At 43.7% G+C, this 24,037-nt stretch overlaps 1 protein-coding gene and 4 pseudogenes across 1 annotated transcript in view; all 5 read right to left on the bottom strand.

Moving 5' to 3' along the window:
* Positions 1-6,441: 6,441 nt before the first annotated feature.
* LOC136535416 (extensin-2-like) lies at positions 6,442-7,163 on the bottom strand (annotated as a pseudogene).
* Positions 7,164-14,950: 7,787 nt separating this feature from the next.
* On the bottom strand, positions 14,951-16,094 carry LOC136535415 (extensin-2-like; annotated as a pseudogene).
* Positions 16,095-17,088: 994 nt separating this feature from the next.
* Positions 17,089-18,230, bottom strand: LOC136535414 (extensin-2-like; annotated as a pseudogene).
* A 978-nt stretch (positions 18,231-19,208) lies between these two features.
* Positions 19,209-20,281, bottom strand: LOC136535418 (extensin-2-like; annotated as a pseudogene).
* Positions 20,282-23,975: 3,694 nt separating this feature from the next.
* LOC136535419 (extensin-2-like) overlaps positions 23,976-24,037 on the bottom strand; it is a 1,073-nt gene continuing 1,011 nt past the window's right edge. Inside the window, exon 2 of the mRNA XM_066527685.1 lies at positions 23,976-24,037. This exon is cut by the window's right edge and continues 585 nt beyond it. Within this exon, the coding sequence (XP_066383782.1) occupies positions 23,976-24,037 (62 nt within the window).

Here is a 24,037-nt window from a genome sequence, read left to right as displayed (position 1 = left end):
CTGAAGATAAGATCGCCAAACTCGAGCGTAGGCACGAATCCCTCAACCGTCAAACTCCTCGGAGCTATACTCCTCAGCAAAACCTGTGTGCCAAAATTTATCAGTACGATTTGTACTGACCACTCCCAACCCTATGAGCATTTGCTTTGTGGAAATTGGATGCAAGTTGGACATAATCAAAGGAACCTATAAGGCTAGGGTTTCCTATGCAGTAGCATATCAAGTATATATACATTAATAGTTGGTCAAGTTTTAACACCATTCCCACACATATTCCACCCCATTGCCCTTTCCAGAGCCAGGTTTCGATCCCGAGATCGATATACCCCATCTCCACACCATCACCATACCATAACCATACCATCGCTCAGTCAACAGGCCAACTCCCTCTTGGCACTGTCTCAAGGCCCGTAGCCCCTAGCTACGACCGACACTCTCTCACAGGGGAAGAAGAGAAGGACTCATCTCACTATCTAGTTTAAGTGAAACCTAGGAAAGGTCCATAGCCGACAAGTCGGCACATGTATCGATCGATCAACCATACGCTCTACAGAGGTTTTGCATAACCACAAGATCCACCTTCCTCGCTAACCGTCGCCAACTAGGCTGATTCTGGCCGTTTGCTAGCCTAGGATAATGCCACTCTACCATTCAGCCCTGGTACACCCCAAGTCTAGTCTGGGGTGGCTGAAACTGTGAGTCATGAGCTGGGTCCGCAAGGTCTCAATGAAGTCTCAGAAGGGTGTGGGGGAATTCTCTGTGCCCCATACCTCCTTACACTGTCCGCTATCAACCTAGCAGTAGTGGCAATATCCTTCCAAGTAGTCCGGCCGTCCCGCACCATATAGGGCGAGTGGTACGTAAGGCTTCCCAGTGAATCTGAGTACTAGTAAGTCCTTAGGGGTGACCAAGCCAGAATGTCTTCATCAGGGTTTCCATTTTCCGTGCCACCACAGCACCTCCATCCCGGGCTCCTCCCATCACAGGTTCACACCCAGGACCACCTCATATACCATTTACCCACCACATGTATCCATTCCAGGGGTGCCCAGGTAGCACCCCATGGCAAGACTTGCCCTAGGCTTGTCGTATACTCCAACTTGGTCGACTCAACCCTCACCCTCCACGCACCCAAGTCACACACGCAGCACTCTCCCCACAGTCCAGTTAACACCAGTTTCCACCACGCATCAACGTAGTACAAGCGTAGTAGAAGTAATAAGTAATATAGCAGCAAGCGTGTGTCTAGCCTAATAGCAGGGTGAGCAGGAGTAAGGTTGCGTCAAGGTAAAGGCCATCTAGAAAGCATACTACCATGCAAGTCCTATCATAGTATGATTGTAGCAGTAAAGTAAAGCAATAGCAGTTTTATATTTGCCATGCATAATAGGTGCTACGAGATTGGGTGGGATGTGGCACCTTCAGTGTAGTCGTCTCCATACTCCCCACGGTACTCACGATCCTCGTCTGTCTGGTTCTCCTCCGAGTCTGCAAACGATCGCATTATAGTCACGTTAGCGATGTCTATAGAATAGCACAAAGAAGCAATGAAAATTCAAAAGAGCCAAATGCACTCAAACATGGGTTCATTGCGTAGGGCTCAATTTTAGATGAATTTTGGTCCTAGTTTCATATTTTTCTGAGGTCATATGAATTAGTTATGAATTTCTGATGTTTAAATCATTTCTAAAAATGAAAAAGGCCGAATTAATTCTGGGCTGACACGTGTCACGCTATGACTGGTCCACGTGGCATGCTGACGTCAGCATGCCGTCAGCATGACATCAGCGTCTCGTTCTGAGCTAACAAGTGGGGTCCAGCTGACGTCATCATGACGTCAGCAACGTCATTAGTTCTGACAGGTGGGTCCAGGGACTCTTGGGTCACTGACATGTGGGTCCGGTCAAAGTCAACGTCAGTCAACGGTGAGTCAACGGTCAACGGTCTATGGTCAACGGTCAAGGTCACTAACGTGTGGGGCCAGGGCTGCTGACCGTCAGTAGTTGATGTCATCGTGACGTCAACATGACGTCACCCTGGCTGTGTTGGCTTCTGACGTTGTGGGTCCCTGTGACATCAGCATGATGTTAGCATCTGACATGTGGGTCCGGAGCGACCATGCCACTGACATGTGGGGCTAGGTCAATGGTCAACGTTGACTGGTCAACGGTCAATACGGGCTGGGTTTCAAACTGGGCCTTGATAGGGCTGGATCTGGGCCGGCCTTGGCCCGCCACATGTCATGCGGTGGCGCTGCCACGTCACGGCCTTGGGCTTTACTGGGCCTTGTTTCCAGGCTGTGTGGCATGAGCGTGGCTCACGTGGACCCATGTTCACGGTCCATAGACCTAAGGCAGGGTCCATGGTGGACCGAGTCCACCTTCTTTTCCCTCGGCTCGGTTTCACGTGCACCGAGTGCAGGCTGCGCTGCTCAACTCGCCCCTTCTCCTGCGTTTCTTCCACGGCCGTGCTCCCGCCGGCGGCGCGCCTCGTCGGCGAGCCTTGCCGTAGGCGCTGGTGCCCAATTGAGGAGGGGAAGAGCTCTGCCGAGCCTCGGCGTACACGGTGGTGGGATCTAGGTGGTGGACAGGGCTTTCCAGAGCATCGGCCACGGTGGTCGATGGCTTGGCGTGGCGGTGCTCATCGGTGTGGGCGTGGTCAGGCTGTGGTGGTGGCCAAGAGCGCGTTTAGCGGGGTGCGTGAGTTTCCCGTGGCTCCACCGAACAGGGCGGGGGAGTCAAGGAGGCGCCAGGCGCTCTCAGTGGTACTCTGGCCACGGTGGTTTGGTGCTCGGGCCGGTGGTCTGGTGCTCGAGGTGGTGGTCTGGTGCTCGACCGATGGTCTAGTGCTCGGAGGTGGTCGCGACATGCGCGTGAGTGTGCTGTGCTTGTGTGCCTAGAGACCGGAGATGGCCTTAGCCTACGCGCTCATGGTATGGAGCGCCATGGCCGGAGTAGCAGGGTCCGGCGGCGAGCAGGGGAAGAACCGGGGGCTCACCGTAGGTGCTGTGGAAGAGGGGATGGCGACGCAGAGGTGAGTTGCGGCCGTGTAGCTCCGGAAGCCATGCAGTGCCGTGCAACATCGTGGCGTCGTCCTTGCTCCGGCGGTTTCGGAGGGTGCTCCGTCGGCGGCTCCATCTTCTTTCTCCCGCTCCCTTCCTTCTTCCTCTCTTGGCTCTCTCTCTCGGCTCGGGTGCGCAGGGGGGGGTGGCCGCAAGGTGGCGGCGGGCACGGGAATGCGCTAGGGCAACCGGGACCGGGGCTCTTATAGCTGAGCTCGGCCATGGAGCTCGGCGTTCGGCGGCTGGAGATTGAGGAGGATCGGAGGCGTGTGCATCTCATCCAACGGCCGTGCGTGGTTGCGTGGGCACGGTGCCAAGGGGACAAGGCCATGCCCCGGGCGTGACCCCCTGGCCCGCCCCTGCCACCCGCTGTCGGGGCTCAGTCGGCGAAGGAAATCGGCGTGAGCGGTTGGGGCATGGCGTGGAGAAGATGAACAGGAGAAAGGCTGACGGGTGGGGCTCGGCAGGCAGCGACAGCAGGCGAGCGGAGGGTGCACGGGCGTGCTGGGGCCGCTCGTGGGCCGCTCTCAGCGTGCTGGGAAGACGGGAAAGGGGGTTGGCAGCCGGTTGGGCTGGCTGGCTGCGCGGGCCGAGCAGGCCGAGCCTGCGAGGCCTTCTTCTTCCCTTTTTCTTTTCTGTTTTATTTTCCTTCTTCTTTATTTGAATTCAATTTTGATTTTTAATTTGGATTCCAAATTGGTGCACCATATTCATTGGAGTTTTTGATATGAGGCCCACAACATACTTATATAAATATTAGTAATTTATTTAGCTATTTTGTGTAACAAAAATAGGTGTGGTTTTTGTTATACAAAAATAGAATTAGTTTTTGTCCTTTAAACCTTTATTCCTTGGTTTGAGTTTTAATTATTTTATGGTTTATTATTTTATTGGAGTTGTTAAGCATATCATAACTCAAATGGAAATCCAAATCACATTTTGAATTAACAATGTATGCAATACTTTATTTGTTAGAATTTAAATAAACACAATTAACTAATGACATGCCATGCTTATGTGTTAACTTGGGTTGGGGTTAGACCTAATGCATTTCTTAGGTTGGGTTACTATACATGACACTCATCATCACATGGGAGTTTTAAGAAAATTTTGTAGTTGGTATTTTTAGTGTATGGATTTTTGGGTTGTTACAGAGGCGACCTGTGATGATGATGGTGCGACATCTCTAACAAACTGTGTGGTGGTGATGTACGTGGGCCGCGGTGGTTGTCTAGGCCTGTGGGGACGAGGGCGGCCTGCCTGGGCCTGGTCTTGGGCTACACATGCAAACAACCAATACAAAATAGTCAAAATATGTTGATTTATATTCCCTCTGTTTCAATTATTTATGGCTTCCTCCAATTCTCTAATTTTACCAAGTTTACAAAAAATGTACCGACATCAAAAGTATCAAATCAACATATTTTTCGATGGTATAGTTATTTGAACTTGTGCGTGTTAATATGTTTTCCATAAACTTGGTCAAAGTTAATAGTTTGACTTAGCACAAAGCCAAAATAAACTATTATTGTCAACCGAGGGAGTAATATGTAACAATGCACAGTAGAAGTAATGATCTCCATATACATATACATATATACCTTGGCATGATGAAGAGGTTGAACAAATGACCACAAGTATCAGTAGGAAAGTACATGTCAGCTGTACATTCCTCGTCCTCTTGCATTTGGTGACTGCCATGAGATGAGTGGACAATATTACTGTCTCCTTTCTCTCTCTTTGTTTTCTTTTTCACTTTCTTGAGTGACGAGGTGAGGTGCTGTTTGCATCTGTATTTGTTTTTCTGTATCACTGTGCAAGTGTTTATATAGAAAACAAAAAAACCTTAAGTAGGAGTCATTATGAAAGTTTATCTATTTCTACATTAATGCTTTTATCAATCTATCTATCTATCTATCTATATGTCTATCTACTATCATTGTGTCTGTCCGCTAATCTTTCTACCTACCTACCTACCTATCAATCTATCTATCTATCTATCTATCTATCTATCTATCTATCTATCTATCTGTAGGTCTTTTCTCTCTATCTATTTATCTATCTGTTTATCAATCTATCAAGATATGCTAAGGCATGAAGTTTCCATATATATTTGTTTTTCTGTATCACTGTGCAAGTGTTTATATAGAAAACAAAAAAACCTTAAGTAGGAGTCATTATGAAAATTCATCAATTTCTACATTAATGCTTCTATCTATCTATCTATCTATCTATCTATCTATCTATCTATATCTATCTATCTATCCATCCATCCATCTATCCATCCATCCATCCATCCATCCATCCATCCATCCATCTATCTATCTATCTATCTATCTATCTATCTATCTATCTATCTATCTATCTATCTATCTATCTATCTATCTATCTATCTATCTATCTATCTATCTATCTATGTCTGTCTATTTATCAATCTATCCATCTATCTATCTACTAGCATTTTGTCTGTCAGCTATCTTTCAACCTACCTACCTACCTACCTATCTATCTATCTATCTATCTATCTATCTATCTATCTATCTATCTATCTATCTATCTATCTATCTATCTTTCTATCTGTCTGTCTGTCTATTTATCTATTTGTCTATCAATCTATCAAGACATGCTAAGGCATCGACCGTCTGGTTGATGGCATATAGTCAGTCGTGGCCACGCCTAATTTTATTGCCTCCCCACAGCCTGCCACAGCCCCATGGGAAGTAGGGCGACCGAGGAACCACACATTTTCTCTATCTCGTGTAGATTTTTACTGTGAAAAAAATATGCCACGAAACATGTGAATATTTGATGACATACTTTTAATATGTGAAGAAACATGACATGTACAAAATAACAGACATACGATCTGAATGGTTTCCGCACAAATGTATGATGTTTATCGTTGATTATTTATTAGAGTTATATTATTCCCCATCTGGCTCTTTGGTCAAGCTTCTCAAGGCTTCGGCTTCACCTATTATAACACAGTTCATGTCACTATTCATGGAGCTTGTTTTTTCAATCTCCTTCTCAACAAGCCAGTGAAACCACTATTTTTTTGCTTGACCGACTTTGGCTTCTCTAGGTACTATAGGCAATAAGCCAAAGCTAGATGAAGCTCCACCAACGACCTGACAAGATGCAAACATAAGTACCACTATAAAAATATCAGCACAGACCAACTCCAGTAAAATTTACAATAACTTGTTTCCTAGTTATTCCACAATTGGTTGCTGTATGTATGCCTTTTTCTGGCATGTCACTCGGTACACATTATGTTTGTTTACAGTACATTATATAGCAACGGAATGCAGCAGCATTTAGGCACAAAAAGACCATCTTATTTAGTTCGCATAAAAAAGATGCTTGTGTTACACTGCTTAATGTTTGCAGCAACATTCCCATTTAGCATCCGCTCTCTCAATACTGTAGCTTTTCTTGGATACAAAGCCGTTTCCTTGCACATGTTCTCGCAGTCCATGAGTCAGACAGAATCTTCTGTTATTGTAGGGATAGCACGTATCGGGCTTTGACTTTGCCATTGGAGAAGACAATGTCTCAGACAAACTATGTGGTTGCGATGACAGCACTGATGGCGGTGGTGGAGGTGACCAATGGTGATGATGGTGCGACATCTCGGACAAGCGGCGTCGTGGTGACGACGACGGCACTGGTGGGGGAGGCGGTGACCTGTGGTGATGATGGTGTGATGTCTCGAACAAGCTGCGTGGTGGTGATGAAGGCACTGGCAGCGGTGGTGGCGAACTGTGGTGATGTGGTGTGCCACCTTAGACAAATCGAGTGGTGGTGACAACGACACCACCGGCGGTGGTGGTGACTTGTGGGTGATGTTTGTGTGACACCTCAGACAACTGCGTGGTGGAGATGACGGCACTGGCGGAGGCGGAGGCGACCTGTGATGATGATGTGGCGACGTCTCTAACAAACTGCGTGGTGCTATTGTACGATGGCCGCCAGTGGCGGATCCAAAGGGGGGGCTGGGGGGGGCTCCAGCCCCCCCTAATGTCTTGATTTCAAGCCTAATCACTGTAGCAAAGCTTGATTTCACCAGATAAATCGTCAGGCAAATCAACATCTCCATTGTTTAAGCCCCCCCTTATCCCGCATCGTGCATCCGCCACTGGTGGCCGCGGTGGTGGCCCAGCCTGTTGGGACGAGGGTCGGCATGCCTGGGCCTGGTCTTGGCCTACCATGCAAAACAACAATACAAAATAGTCAAAATATGTTGATTTAGTATTCCCTCTGTTTCGATTAATTAGGCTTCCGAAATTGCGCTAATTTACCAGTTTGCAAAAAATCAAAACATATTTTTCGAGGTATAGGTTTATTTGAACTTGTGCGTGTTAATATGTTTTCCATAAACTTGGTCCAAAGTTAATAGTTTGACTTAGCACAAAGCCAAAGTAAACTATTATTGTCAACCGAGGGAGTATATGTAACAATGCACAGTAGAAGTAATGATCTCCATATACATATACATATACATATAGACCGTTGGCATGATGAAGAGGTTGAACAAATGACCACAAGTATCAGCAGGAAAGTACATGTCAGCTGTACATTCCTCGTCCTCTTGCTTTGGTGACTGCCATGAGATGAGTGGACAATATTACTGTCTCCTTTCTCTCTATTTGATTTTCTTGTTTTACTTTCTTGAGTGACGAGGTGAGGTGCTGTTTGCATCTGTACTTGTTTTCTGTATACACTGTGCAAGTGTTTATATACAAAACAAAAAAAACCTTAAGTAGGAGTCATTATGAAAATTTATCTATTTCTACATTATTGGCTTCTATCTTTCTATCTATCTATCTATCTATCTATCTATCTATCTATCTATCTATCTATCTATCTACTATGCATTGTGTCTGTCTGCTAATCTTTCTACGTACCGTACCTACCTCCCTATCTAGCTATCTATATATCTATCTATCTATCTATCTATCCTATCTATCTATCTATCCTATCTATCTGTCTGTCTGTCTATCTGTCTATCTGGCGGTCTTCTATCTATCTATCTGTCTATGTATTGTGTCTGTTTGCTAATCTTTCTACCTACCTACCTACCTGTAACACCCTAAATTTTACAACAATTGAAACTAGAGAAAAATTTATTTACCAAGGCATTTTTGGTGGGGCATTTAAATTTAGGAAGAATAATAAGTTTACCAATTAAATTTAATATAGGTTTAACAACAATGAATGTGCATTCATGCTGCTACATATCAATTTTTGGAATGGTTTGATTTGACTCCAAGTTTGAATTCGATTTGAATTCTTGCTTTCAAAATTTCTTTGGAAAGAAATTAGAAAAAGAAAAAGGTTAAAATCTTTCTTCTTCCACTTTCTGGCCCGTAGGCCTACTGCTGCCACGCCCAAAGCTTTTCCTGCGCTGGACTGTCACTGCTCTCTCGCTCGGCCCACTCCCCAGAGCCGGCCCGCGCTCTTCTCCGCTTGGGCCGAAGCCAGGACTCCCCGACCCAGTCGCGCAGCCCAGTTTCGCTGGCTCAGCCGCTCCCGCTGGCCCACGCAAGTCTCCCACTACCACTGACCATCCGGGCCCAGGAGTCAGACCCGCCTCCTTCCTTCCATCGTGACCGGCCCGGACTCTATCCCATGCAGTCGCATGAGTCCGCCTCGATCACGAACATCAGGATGCCGTCACGCCCAAGAAATTCCGGCCTACACCGCCTCTCTATCCCATCTAGCGCTCGTTTTTCTACGCGCCCGCAAGCTGCAGCCGCCTAACCTAGCGCCGCCGCTAGCTTGGAGTACCGCCGTCGTTCGTCGAGCACCGTGCCGCCGTTATTGGTTCCCGGTCCTCTGTTTTGGGTCTGGTGAGATCCCCTTTCCCTCCTCTCTCTCCCGGTACTTCTCTTTTGTCGAATGGTGCACTGGAGGTTGAGAACCGAGAGCTCCAGCACGCCAGCCATGGCGCCGCCATCGGGGCATGACCGCCGGCACTGTTCCGATGCCCTCTCTCTCTTTCTATTTCCGCCGGATTGATTTTCAGCCGTCGGTTTCTAATCCAACGGCTCGGATCTAAAGATACCCTTTTGATGCTGATTTTGCAGTTACACCCTTATAAATACTTTGGTGTTAACCCACGGTCCTTTGCGCGTTTCACAGTTTATGTTTCTTTCTTTCGAAAGCGTATTTTCGTTCGGTCGAACTGAAATATGTTTTCAATTATTTACAGTTTTGCCATTCAACTTGTTTTAGCCATAATTTCTCCGTTTTAACTCCGATTTGATCCGTTCAAGTTGCGTTAGGTTCGTAATTAAGTAATATACATGTTTATGCTACTGTAAAGTAGGTTTTCCAACTTTTATAATTCGAGCTTAGATCTAATCTATTATTTGTCTATAGGAAATCTTGTATAAATCATAACTTTTTCGTTTTAGATCCGATTTTTGTGATCTTCACGTCTGTGTGTTCATAGCGAGATGTAGATTCATTTTCCAAACTTTCATTTTGATTCTTTGTTGTTGGTGTACTGTTCTAATCTGTAGCCTTGTTTGCTTTGGCATGATTGCTCCTGGATGCTTGTATGTTGCTATGGTTATCGAGTATAGATGGTGAGCAGTTCTCGGAAGGTCAAGGGTACGACTTTGACGAGCAGGACCAGCAGGAGTACGTTGCTCAGGGCAAGTATAGCATGGGATCATCCTTGTTTCCTATACACTTTAATTCATTAAATTCATGTTGCATGTGTCATCTTGATAGGGACTTCCTAGAATTGAACTACTACCTTGTCACCTATGGGTTATGCATTTGGGTAGCTTTGCTAGTGCTCAATTAAACCATGATCTTGTAACTTGACTAATGGTTAAAAACGTGACTTTTTAGCAACATGGAAACAGGGGGCTGGAGTGTTTAGCTACTTTTCTAAATGCTTCAGAATTCCTCTCCCTAAGGACTTATCTGTAAGTGATCATCCGAGACTTACAGTACAGCTATGAAGGGCTACATGGCTCTGGCTTCAGCTCAGTATGAGGACCTTTTCTAGCTTGTTAGTGGTTACCTTTATGGCGCAAGAGGGGTGTGTTTCCGGGTTGGATATAGTGCGGCCTCTGTCCGTCAGTGTATAGGTTGCGTGTCATTGTGCCTGTCGGAAGGGGAGCTCTACATTCGTAGGCCACAGAAACCTGGCTTCCCTAACTTGTTAGACGAACCTTTGAAAGGCTTCATAGTGACCCCTGCCTACTCACCTTAGAAGTGTTTTGGGAGTTATAAACCCGGGCATATGGGAATCATGACTCACAGTGAAAGTGTACAACCTGTGCAGAGTGTAAAACTAGTATATCAGCCGTGCTCATGGTCATGAGCGGCCTTGGAACCCTTATGGAATAGATGATCACTAAGTATTATGTGTTTATGCTATTCATTACTCATGTTTACATTTGATCATGTGTTTGGCAATGGGAATTGAAACAACTTGATGCTACTCATAAGCTAAAATTGTGACAACTAAAAGTTGAACGCTGTTAAACCTGTGTCTAGTCTTTTGAGCCTCATGAACCCCATGTTACACTAGTTGAGTACGACATGTACTTACGCTTGTTTATTTTCATTATTTGGATAAAAATCCCGGATGGGTAACAGATGACCTTGAGAATGATGATTTCCCTGAGGACTACTAGACTTGTGGTCAACCAGTCGACATCCCTGTGAATTGGAGCTTCCGCGATAGATCTTTTTATTACTTACGCTATACTTATGTAATAACTCTATCTTATTCATGATGTAATAAACAATGGTGATGATACTATTCATAATTTGTCGGCTTATGTGTGTGACTGATCTCTGGGCGCACATAAGGTTTTGCACCCCATTTTATCCTTAAAATTGGGTGTGACACTACCTACCTACCTACCTACCTACCTATCTATCTCACACCCCAAAATTTCTGATTTTGAGTTGTGCATAGAAAACACTAAATAAAATGAATTATTTTAATATTTGGATAAAATTTACCAAGTTTAGTTTGAGCTAGCGCAAATTTAGTTATAGGAAAAATGTGAATTTTCAAAGGTTTCTAATTTTGATAAGCGTTTGGATGATATGATGTTTGCTTGTTGCTTCTTTGTGTGTTAAGAGTGAGCAAAGTCTTTAAAATGCGTTAGTTGGTCGATTTTTCTTCTCCGACATGCCTTTATCTTTTTCTACAATCAAATTCTTTGTTTCTCTCTCAAGTTTTTGTTGGGAGCTTCCTAAAATCTTTTCTTTGCAACGCAAATCACTCCTTTTAGTTCCTCGTCCATCAATCAATCTCTACAAACTTCTCAGGAAATTTTCTAGCTTTTTCTAGAACTTGTTCATACTTGTCTGTGAGCATAATTTAATTTTTAGATGCTCCAAATTATCTTATCATGGGCTCCATATACTTTATTTGGGTCCCTCATGTTCCATAATGTCTCTGGAAATTTTCCCCGAATTTTTAGAGCTTTTGGGGTATTTTCGCGGCTTAAATAATAATTCTAGACATTTCTGGAATTATTTTATCCATGAAATTAATTAATTCAAAAAATAATAAATCTCTCATTTTTTTCCAATGATCAAAGCCCATGTGCAATAATGCTAATAAATCCTAAGGCACATGCATTTATTTACTAATGGGCTTTAATGATTATTTAGGCCCATTAGTAAAGGTGGGGGGTGCAACATCAGTTCGTACCATATTACTAGTTTGATGTGTAGGTGGGGAGTTTTTCTCCCTATATATTTGTACCAACCCCTTGAGCAAAGCACACCAAAACTACCATAAGCGGAGCCCCTAGTTTGGGGAAATCCCACATGTAGTAAATTAGATTTTATTGACTTGTGGTGTGAATATTGGTGTGCCTAGTTGATATGTTATTGTGGTTTATGTCTGAGTTGAACCTTTGTAATGAGTGCTGGAACTTTGTGGGCATGTCTGCAAGTTTCATAGTTAAGAATATTAAAGATTGGGTCAATAATAATAGTTGGGTTGGTATATCTTTTTCTCCTCGGAATCTGTTTTTCAGAGCAGTCTGCCTTTATTCTTAATGCCAATTAAAATCTACTTAACCAAAAATTATGAAATTTTTATGGAATAACTAGACTTAAGTATATTTCCAATGCCTCTGGAATCACCCTCATATCTGATCGGGTTTGTGAGATATAGCTGTTTCAAGATGAGGTTTCTTCTGCGCAGTCTGGAATCTAGAAACAGTTTTGGTTGTATCCTGATTTTGAGTAACCTAACGACAGAATCTAGGAATGTGGTCTGAATAAAAGTTGTAGATAATTTCTTAATCTTTCAAACCGTATAAAGTATACCCCATTTGGGGTTTCTGGAACTCGAGATATGATTGTTTTACAGAGCCTGCTGATGTTGAGACTCGTTTAGGAAAATTTTTAGAATATATTCTAACTTGGAAATCTCTAAATCTTGAATATTGTGTTGGGATAGAAGATGTCAGGAAGAGGAAGAGGCCGAGGTCATGGAGGTGTTCCCCCACATCCACCACCATCACCGCTACTGACTATTGAGCAACTCTTGGCAGTACAGACACAGCTCATGCAAAGCGTTGGTGATAAGTGCGGTAATTTTTGAAGGGCCGGTGTTCTCTCATGCCACTGATCCACTGGAAGCAAGTGATTGGCATCATGTAGTGGAGAAGCAGCTCAACATAGCACAATGTGATGATCAACAGAAGGTGTTGTACACTTCAGGACAGCTCCAGGGAGAAGCTCAAGACTGGTGGGAGTCATTCGAGTATGGATGTCCCGCCATTCCTCCTCCTATCACATTGCAGGAGTTTAGAAAGAATTTCAGATCCTACCACATACCAGAGGGATTGATAGAGCTTAAACAGGAGGAATTTAGAGCTCTGAAGCAAGGATCCATGTCCGTTGCTGAGTATCGTGACAAGTTTGCTCAGTTGTCACGTTATGCTACTAATAAAGTGGCTGATGATGCCAATAAGCAACGCCACTTTCTCAAGTGTTTGTATGATGTTCTGCAACTCTAGCTTATGTCCAACACATACCCTAATTTTTAGATGCTGGTGAATCGTGCTATTGTTTATTGACAATAAGCGTAAGGAGATGGAGGCCAAAAAGAGGAGGCTTCAGGGACAGGCTTCTAGGAGTGATACTAGTGGCCACCTTGTTCTTGTGCTGTCCACCTTGGCACAACTGAGGCATTGGGTAGCCTATCAGACATTTGACCAGCTGGTGGATCTCCTGTTTTGTTAGCATCATGACCCATGTTTTCTGGTTCCTTCTCCTCTGGGGCTTTGTCCTCGTCCATGGTAGAGTCCATGTCAATGACTTGGGGCTCACCATCAAGACATAGCCTTCTCAACTCTGAATGTAGCTCATATACAAAATCCTCAATGACTACATCACAAGGTTTGGGATGAGGTCAGGATTTAGCACTGCTACTTTCATTCTTGCTCTGCCATATTTCGTTGTGAATTTCATATCAACAACAGCCCGAGAGGCCCCTAAAATTGAGCCAATTACCCAGATATAGGAAATTCCCGTAACTCCTTTGGGAGCCCTCTGAACTGCACCCAAACCTTGTCAATCTCATATTTAAAAACATCATTTTCGGCTCCTTTCTCGAACCGAATCTTTCCTTGCACTGTCTTTATGTCCATTGGGCCCCAATTCACCATGTGGTTGAGCACTTCAGAAGACGAGAAATTAGTGAAAAAGGCATCGTTGCCTTTGTCTTCAATCACCCAACTATTCCCAGGCAGTAGTTTGTCAAGTTCCACTACTAACTGGTCAGCAGTAAAAGAACCCTCCAAAACACGTACCACAGCGGATTTGTCATCAGAAGCAATTTTCGGATTCTCAACAACAGGTATGAAATAAAAGCCCAGGCCTTCTACAGCATATCCACAAGGTATAGCAGTAGAGTTCAAATTCTTCAGATTTGGACATATTTTTTTAACATGATCACCAAAGCATAATTCACAACTAAGAACAGTCGTACAAACTGAAATCGTATGCCCTTTAGTGTGGCATCGATAGCAGTAAGGTTTACCCTTTCTTTTTGAGTTCCTCCTTTCTAGGATAACTCTGGCACATCACTCATAATAACTACAGAATTGGATCCTGGTGGGGTAGTGTCTGTCGCAAGGGTTTCAACTGATGCCGATGCTGACTTGTTCGAAGTAGTCGAGGTCACCTGCTGCGATGACCCCATTGCTGGTGTTGGTTGGGGAGCAACCCCCTACGCACCTACCAGCGCCTCCCCCTGGATCGAGTTTGGGAGAGGGGGTGGCCCTGCTGGTTGCTGCGGCATGTGGCTGCCTCCCAGCTCCTGTGACGAATATGGTTGGTAGCGGGGGCAGCTAGGGTTTGGCCAGCCCCCACAACCTCTGCCTCCGCGGAACCCTCCTCATTGCCACCCTATGGACTCCAGCCCCGGCCCCTGCCAAAGCCCTGGTTGAAGTAGCCGAAGCCACCGTACCCCTGACCCCGGCCTCAACCACGCGGGGGAAACTAGTCGCGGCCACGGCGCCACCCGTGTCCTGGGTCAAAACCCGGGGTTGTACCCCACCCCCCTTCCTCCTCCACGAGCGCCATGATCACCGCCATGACCTGAACCCTATGCCGCCATGTGTTTGCCTGCTCGCACGACGCCTGCGAACGAAGGTCACGATGGCGTCGTATACGCTGCTGGCGGCGGCTTAGTTATGATAGGACTTCTCGTCCCTGTCCTCTTGAATAACGCACACAGTTACCGTATGTATTCCTTTTCTGGCTGACACTCGGTACACGTTATGTTTGTTTACAGCACAGTTCATAGCAACGGAATGCAGCAACATTTAGGCAACAAAAAGACCATCTTATTTAGTTCGCATCAAAAAGATGCTTGTGTTAGACTACTTAATGTTTGCAGTAACATTCCCATTTAGCATCCGCTCTCTCAATACTGTAGCTTTCTTGGATACAAAGCCATTTTCCTTGCACATGTTCTTGCAGTCATGAGTCAGACAGAATTTGTTATTGTAGGGATAGCACGTATCGGCCTTTGACTTTGCCATTGGAGACGACAACGTCTCAGACAAACTACGTGGTTGCGATGACAACACTGATGGCGGTGGCGGAGGTGACCAATGGTGATGATTGGTGTGACATCTCGGACAAACGGCGTCGTGGTGACGACGACGGCACGGGTGGGGGAGGCGGTGACCTGTGGTGATGATGGTGTGATGTTTTGAACAAGCTGCGTGGTGGTGATGAAGGCACTGGCGGCAGTGGTGGCGAACTGTGGTGACGGTTGTGCACCACCTTAGACAAATTGAGTGGTGGTGACAACGACACTGCCGGCGGTGGTGGTGACTTGTGGTGATGATTGTGTGACACCTCAGACAAACTGCGTGGTGGGGATCACGGAGGCGGAGGTGACCTGTGATGACGATGGTGTGACATCTCAAACAAACTGTGTGGTGGTGTTGTACATGGCTGCGGTGGTTGTCTAGGCCTGTGGGGGACGAGGGCAGCGTGCCTGGGCCTGGTCTCGGGCTACACATGCAAACAACCAATACAAAATAGTCAAAATATGTTGATTTATATTCCCTCTGTTTCAATTAATTATGGCTTCCTCAAATTTCTCTAATTTTACCAAGTTTACAAAAAATGTACCGACATCTAAAATATCAAATCAACATATTTTTCGATGGTATAGTTATTTGAACTTATGTGTGTTAATATGTTTTCCATAAACTTGGTCAAAGTTAATAGTTTGACTTAGCACAAAGCCAAAGTAAACTATTATTGTAAACCGAGGGAGTAATATGTAACAATGCACAGATCTCCATATACATATACATATATACCTTGCCATGATGAAGAGGTTGAACAAATGACCACAAGTATCAGCAGGAAAGTACATGTCAGCTGTACATTCCTCGTCCTCTTGCATTTGGTGACTGCCATGAGATGAGTGGACAATATTACTGTCTCCTTTCTCTCTATTTGATTTTCTTGTATTACTTTCTTGAGTGACGAGGTGAGGTGCAGTTTGCATCTGTGCTTGTTTTTCTGTATCACTGTGCAAGTGTTTATATACAAAACAAAAAAACCTTAAGTAGGAGTCATTATGAAAATTTATCTATTTCTACATTAATGCTTCTATCTTTCTATCTATCTATCTATCTATCTATCTATCTATCTATCTATCTATCTATCTATCTATCTATCTATCTATCTATCTATCTATCTATCTGTAGGTCTTTCTATCTGTCTATTTTCTATCTGTCTATCAATCTATCAAGACATGCTAAGGCGTCGTCCGTCTTGTTGATGGCGTATAGTCAGTCGTGGCCACGCCTAATTGTATTGCCTCCTCAGAGCCCCATGGGAAGTAGGGCGACGGAAGGAACCACACATTTTCTCTGGCTCGTGTAAATTTTTACTGTCAAAAAAATATGCCAACAAACAGGTGAATATTTGATGACATACTTTTAATATGTGAAGAAACATGACTTGTACAAAATAACAGACACCATCGGAATGGTTTCAGCACAAATGTATGATGTTCATCATTGATTATTTATTAGAGTTATATTATTTCCGATCAGGCTCTTTGGTCAAGCTTCTCAAGGCTTCGGCTTCACCTGTTAATACACAGTTCATGTCACTATTCATGGAGCTTGTTTTTTCAATCTCCTTCTCAACAAGCCAGTGAAACCACTATATTTAGATTGACCGACTTTGGCTTCTCTAGGTACTATAGCAATAAGCCAAAGCTAGATGAAGCTCCACCAATGACCTGACAAGATGCAAACATAAGTACCACTATAAAAATATCAGCACAGACCAACTCCAGTAAAATTTACAATAACTTGTTTCCTAGTTTATTCCACAACTGGTTACTGTATGTATTCCTTTTCTGGCTGACACTCGGTACACGTTATGTTTGTTTACAGCACAGTACATAGCAACGGAATGCAGCAGCATTTAGGCAACAAAAAGACCATCTTATTCAGTTCGCATTAAAAAAGATGCTTGTGTTACACTGCTTAATGTTTGCAGCAACATTCCCATTTAGCATCCGCTCTCTCAATACTGTAGCTTTCTTGGAAACAAAGCCATTTTCCTTGCACATGTTCTTGCAGTCATGAGTCAGACAGAATCTGTTATTGTAGGGATAGCACGTATCGGCCTTTGACTTTGCCATTGGAGACGACAACGTCTCAGACAAACTACGTGGTTGCGATGACAACACTGATGGCGGTGGCGGAGGTGACCAATGGTGATGATGGTGTGACATCTCGGACAAACGGCGTCGTGGTGACGACGATGGCACGGGTGGGGGAGGCGGTGACCTGTGGTGATGATGGTGTGATGTTTTGAACAAGCTGCGTGGTGGTGATGAAGGCACTGGCGGCAGTGGTGGCGAACTGTGGTGACGGTTGTGCACCACCTTAGACAAATTGAGTGGTGGTGACAACGACACTGCCGGCGGTGGTGGTGACTTGTGGTGATGATTGTGTGACACCTCAGACAAACTGCGTGGTGGGGATCACGGAGGCGGAGGTGACCTGTGATGACGATGGTGCGACATCTCAAACAAACTGTGTGGTGGTGTTGTACATGGCTGCGGTGGTTGTCTAGGCCTGTGGGGACGAGGGCAGCGTGCCTGGGCCTGGTCTCGGGCTACACATGCAAACAACCAATACAAAATAGTCAAAATATGTTGATTTATATTCCCTCTGTTTCAATTAATTATGGCTTCCTCAAATTTCTCTAATTTTACCAAGTTTACAAAAAATGTACCGACATCTAAAATATCAAATCAACATATTTTTCGATGGTATAGTTATTTGAACTTATGTGTGTTAATATGTTTTCCATAAACTTGGTCAAAGTTAATAGTTTGACTTAGCACAAAGCCAAAGTAAACTATTATTGTAAACCGAGGGAGTAATATGTAACAATGCACAGATCTCCATATACATATACATATATACCTTGCCATGATGAAGAGGTTGAACAAATGACCACAAGTATCAGCAGGAAAGTACATGTCAGCTGTACATTCCTCGTCCTCTTGCATTTGGTGACTGCCATGAGATGAGTGGACAATATTACTGTCTCCTTTCTCTCTATTTGATTTTCTTGTTTTACTTTCTTGAGTGACGAGGTGAGGTGCAGTTTGCATCTGTGCTTGTTTTTCTGTATCACTGTGCAAGTGTTTATATACAAAACAAAAAAACCTTAAGTAGGAGTCATTATGAAAATTTATCTATTTCTACATTAATGCTTCTATCTTTCTATCTATCTATCTATCTATCTATCTATCTATCTGTCTATCTATCTATCTATCTATCTATCTATCTATCTGTAGGTCTTTCTATCTGTCTATTTTCTATCTGTCTATCAATCTATCAAGACATGCTAAGGCGTCGTCCGTCTTGTTGATGGCGTATAGTCAGTCGTGGCCACGCCTAATTGTATTGCCTCCTCAGAGCCCCATGGGAAGTAGGGCGACGGAAGGAACCACACATTTTCTCTGGCTCGTGTAAATTTTTACTGTCAAAAAAATATGCCAACAAACAGGTGAATATTTGATGACATACTTTTAATATGTGAAGAAACATGACTTGTACAAAATAACAGACACCATCGGAATGGTTTCAGCACAAATGTATGATGTTCATCATTGATTATTTATTAGAGTTATATTATTTCCGATCAGGCTCTTTGGTCAAGCTTCTCAAGGCTTCGGCTTCACCTGTTAATACACAGTTCATGTCACTATTCATGGAGCTTGTTTTTTCAATCTCCTTCTCAACAAGCCAGTGAAACCACTATATTTAGATTGACCGACTTTGGCTTCTCTAGGTACTATAGCAATAAGCCAAAGCTAGATGAAGCTCCACCAATGACCTGACAAGATGCAAACATAAGTACCACTATAAAAATATCAGCACAGACCAACTCCAGTAAAATTTACAATAACTTGTTTCCTAGTTTATTCCACAACTGGTTACTGTATGTATTCCTTTTCTGGCTGACACTCGGTACACGTTATGTTTGTTTACAGCACAGTACATAGCAACGGAATGCAGCAGCATTTAGGCAACAAAAAGACCATCTTATTCAGTTCGCATTAAAAAAGATGCTTGTGTTACACTGCTTAATGTTTGCAGCAACATTCCCATTTAGCATCCGCTCTCTCAATACTGTAGCTTTTCTTGGATACAAAGCCGTTTTCCTTGCACATGTTCTCGCAGTCATGAGTCAGACAGAATCTGTTATTGTAGGGATAGCACGTATCGGGCTTTGACTTTGCCATTGGAGACGACAATGTCTCGGACAAACTATGTGGTTGCGATGACAGCACTGATGGCGGTGGCAGAGGTGACCAATGGTGATGATGGTGCGACATCTCGGACAAACGGCGTCGTGGTCACGACGACGGCACTGGTGGGGGAGGCAGTGACCTGTGGTGATGATGGTGTGATGTTTCGAACAAGCTGCGTGGTGGTGATGAAGGCACTGGCGGCGGTGGTGGCGAACTGTGGTGATGGTGGTGCGCCACCTTAGACAAATTGAGTGGTGGTGACAACGACACTGCTGGCGGTGGTGGTGACTTGTAGTGTTGATTGTGTGACACCTCAGACAAACTGCGTGGTGGGGATGACGGCACTGGCGGAGGCGGAGGCGACCTGTGATGATGATGGTGCGACATCTCTAACAAATTGTGTGGTGGTGTTGTACATGGCCGCGGTGGTTGTCTAGGCCTGTGGAGACGAGGGCAGCGTGCCTGGGCCTGGTCTTGGGCTACACATGCAAACAACCAATACAAAATAGTCAAAATATGTTGACTTATATTCCCTCTGTTTCAATTAATTATGACTTCCTCAAATTTCTCTAATTTTACCAAGTTTACAAAAAAATGTACCGACATCTAAAATATCAAATCAACATATTTTTCGATGGTATAGTTATTTGAACTTGTGCGTGTTAATATGTTTTCCATAAACTTGGTCAAAGTTAATTGTTTGACTTAGCACAAAGCCAAAGTAAACTATTATTGTCAACCGAGGGAGTAATATGTAACAATGCACAGTAGAAGTAATGATCTCCATATACATATACATATATACCTTGGCATGATGAAGAGGTTGAACAAATGACCACAAGTATCAGTAGGAAAGTACATGTCAGCTGTACATTCCTCGTCCTCTTGCATTTGGTGACTGCCATGAGATGAGTGGACAATATTACTGTCTCCTTTCTCTCTCTTTGTTTTTCTTTTTTCACTTTCTTGAGTGACGAGGTGAGGTGCAGTTTGCATCTGTATTTGTTTTTCTGTATCACTGTGCAAGTGCTTATATAGTAAACAAAAAAAAAACATTAAGTAGGAGTCATTATGAAAGTTTATCTATTTGTAACACCCTAATTTTGCATTTTCTAAAAAAAATAGTCAAATTGATTTATTTAAGCAATTTATGTGAGCATTCAAACATAGGAAAGAAATAATTTTTGTAATACTAAAATCAAATATAAGATTAGCTACAAGTGATGCATACATGCTGCTGCATATTAATTTGTGAATGTTTGGTATTGATCAAAAATTTCAAAGAGAATTGAAATTTGAAATTAAAATGCTTTTGGAAAATTTGTTTGGAAAAAGAAAAAGGAAAAATTCTTTCTTTTCTCCTTCCCCCTCTCTTCCTTGATTTTCGGCCCAGCCCGAGCAGCCGCGCCAGACCGGATCAGCCTCCCCCCTGGCATCCCGTGCCGGCCAAGCCCCGCTCCGGCCCAGCAGCCGCGCCAACCCAGCTCCACGCCGGCCCAAGTCGCGCGCGCCGCTGGAAACTGCCGTGCCTCCCTCTCCCCGGCAGCTGACCGACCGGGCCCGCTTGTCAGCTCCTCCCCCCACCTCCCTCCGTGCGTCTCGCAACCGCCCGCGCGTGCGCCTGGAGCAACCGCCGCCCGCGCCCGATCTTCTCGCGTCGTGGGAGCACCCCTCCCCGCGCCTGGCCTCTTTAAAACGGAGCCACGCCTAAGCCGCCCCCCTGCTGCCTCTCCCCGCTCCGTTTTCGCCCTCGCTCACGCCTCAGAGGCCGCAACCGACGCACGGCGAAGCACCGAAGACTGCCGTCCGCCGTGACCCGCCTTCCCCGAGCCGTCTCCGACCCCGAGTTCCCCGCTGTGAGCCTCGCCATGCTCCCCTCTACCTCCCCATGCATTCAATTCTTTGTTTCACGGCCCCTAGAGCTTTAACCGCTTGCACCGAGGATCTCCGGCCGCCGTCCAAGGTGGCCGCCGCCACGGCCGCACCCTCCGGCCACCTCTTTGGCCAAGATGTGTTCCCTGTCCGCTCACCTTGGCAGTGATATGGGAGTAATTAACCCGGGCATATGGGGATCACGACTCGCGGTGAATGTGCACCACCTCTGCAGAGGGTAACAAACTGTTATAATAGCCGTGCTCACGGTCACGAGCGGCCCGGAAAACTCACAGAATAACTGGTTACTTGTTGATGATCATTTAAGTTGTTCTATGATGATATATGATACATTTGACCCTGATATCTGTTCATATGGGATTAAATGGGAGCTTAAGCATAATTTGATAATACCTGAGAATAAAAGCTTGACTTACTAAAAATGCTAACTGCAGTAAACCAGTGTCCACCTTTTGAGCTTCATAACCCCATGTTAACTTGTTAAGTACGGGATGTACTTACGCTTGTTTATTCTCTTTATTTGGATAAAAATCCTGGATGGGTAACAGATGACAACGGGTATGATGAATTCTTTGAGGATTTTTAGGCTTGTGGTCAACCAGTTGACCTTCCCTGTGATGAAGCCCCACGAGAGAGTTATTTTTTTTATATTCCGCTATGTGATGTAAGACTAAGTTATATTATGGATCTGATGTAAGAGACACCGTGATGATACTTTATGTAATTTGTCAGCTTGTGTGTGTGATTGATCCCTAGGCACACACGAGTTTTGTGCATTCAATTTTATCCTTAAAATTGGGTGTGACACTATTTCTACATTAATGCTTTTATCAATCTATCTATCTATCTATCTATCTATCTATCTACTATCATTGTGTCTGTCTGCTAATCTTTCTATCTATCTATCTATCTATCTATCTATCTATCTATCTATCTATCTATCTATCTATCTATCTGTAGGTCTTTCTGTCTGTCTATTTATCTATCTATCTATAAATCTATCAAGACATGCTAAGGCGTGTAGTTTGCATCTATATTTGTTTTTCTGTATCGCTGTGCAAGTGTTTATATAGAAAACAAAAAAACCTTAAGTAGGAGTCATTATGAAAATTTATCTATTTCTACATTAATGCTTCTATCAATCTATCTATCCATCCATCCATCCATCTATCTATCTATCTATCTATCAATCTATCTATCTATCTATCTATCTATCTACTATCGTTGTGTCTGTCTGCTAATCTTTCTACCTACCTACCTACCTACCTACCTACCAACGTATCTATCTATCTATCTATCTATCTATCTATCTATCTATCTATCTATCTATCTATCTATCTATCTATCTATCTATCTATCTATCTATCTATCTGTAGGTCTTTCTGTCTGTCTATTTATCTATCTATCTATAAATCTATCAAGACATGCTAAGGCGTGTAGTTTGCATCTATATTTGTTTTTCTGTATCGCTGTGCAAGTGTTTATATAGAAAACAAAAAAACCTTAAGTAGGAGTCATTATGAAAATTTATCTATTTCTACATTAATGCTTCTATCCATCTATCTATCTATCTATCTATCTATCTATCTATCTATCTATCTATCTATCTATCTATCTATCTATCTATCTATCTATCTATCTACTATCATTGTGTTTGTCTGCTAATCTTTCTACCTACCTACCTACCTACCTACCTATCAATCAATCAATCTGTCTATCTATCTATCTTTCTATCTATCTATCTACTATCATTGTGTTTGTCTGCTAATCTTTTCACCTACCTACCTACCTACCAACCTACCTACCTACCTATCAATCAATCAATCAATCTATCTATCTATCTATCTATCTATCTATCTATCTATCTATCTATCTATCTATCTATCTATCTATCTATCTATCTGTAGGTCTTTCTATCTGTCTATTTATCTATCTGTCTATCAATCTATCAAGACATGCTAAGGCGTCGTCCGTCTGGTTGATGGCGTATAGTCAGTCGTGGCCACGCCTAATTGTACTGCCTCCCCAGAGCCCCATGGGAAGTAGGGCGACGGAAGGAACCACACATTTTCTCTGGCTCGTGTAGATTTTTACTGTCAAAAAATATGCCAACAAACAGGTGAATATTTGATGACATACTGACATACTTTTAATATGTGAAGAAACATGACATGTACAAAATAACAGACACGATCTGAATGGTTTCCGCACAAATGTATGATGTTTATCGTTGATTGTTTATTAGAGTTATATTATTCCCCATCTGGCTCTTTGGTCAAGCTTCTCAAGGCTTCGGCTTCACCTATTAATACACAGTTCATGTCACTATTCATGGAGCTTGTTTTTTCAATCTCCTTCTCAACAAGCTAGTGAAACCACTATTTTTTGCTTGACCGACTTTGGCTTCTCTAGGTACTATAGCAATAAGCCAAAGCTAGATGAAGCTCCACCAACGACCTGACAAGATGCAAACATAAGTACCACTATAAAAATATCAGCACAGACCAACTCCAGTAAAATTTACAATAACTTGTTTCCTAGTTTATTCCACAATTGGTTGCTGTATGTATGCCTTTTCTGGCATGCCACTCGGTACACATTATGTTTGTTTACAGTACATTATATAGCAACGGAATGCAGCAGCATTTAGGCACAAAAAGACCATCTTATTTAGTTCGCATCAAAAAGATGCTTGTGTTACACTGCTTAATGTTTGCAGCAACATTCCCATTTAGCATCCGCTCTCTCAATACAGTAGCTTTTCTTTG

This window comes from Miscanthus floridulus, unplaced genomic scaffold (assembly GCF_019320115.1).
Source record: "Miscanthus floridulus cultivar M001 unplaced genomic scaffold, ASM1932011v1 os_2776, whole genome shotgun sequence".
Classification (NCBI taxonomy): Eukaryota; Viridiplantae; Streptophyta; class Magnoliopsida; order Poales; family Poaceae; genus Miscanthus; species Miscanthus floridulus.
This window is presented reverse-complemented; position numbering and strand designations above follow the sequence as displayed.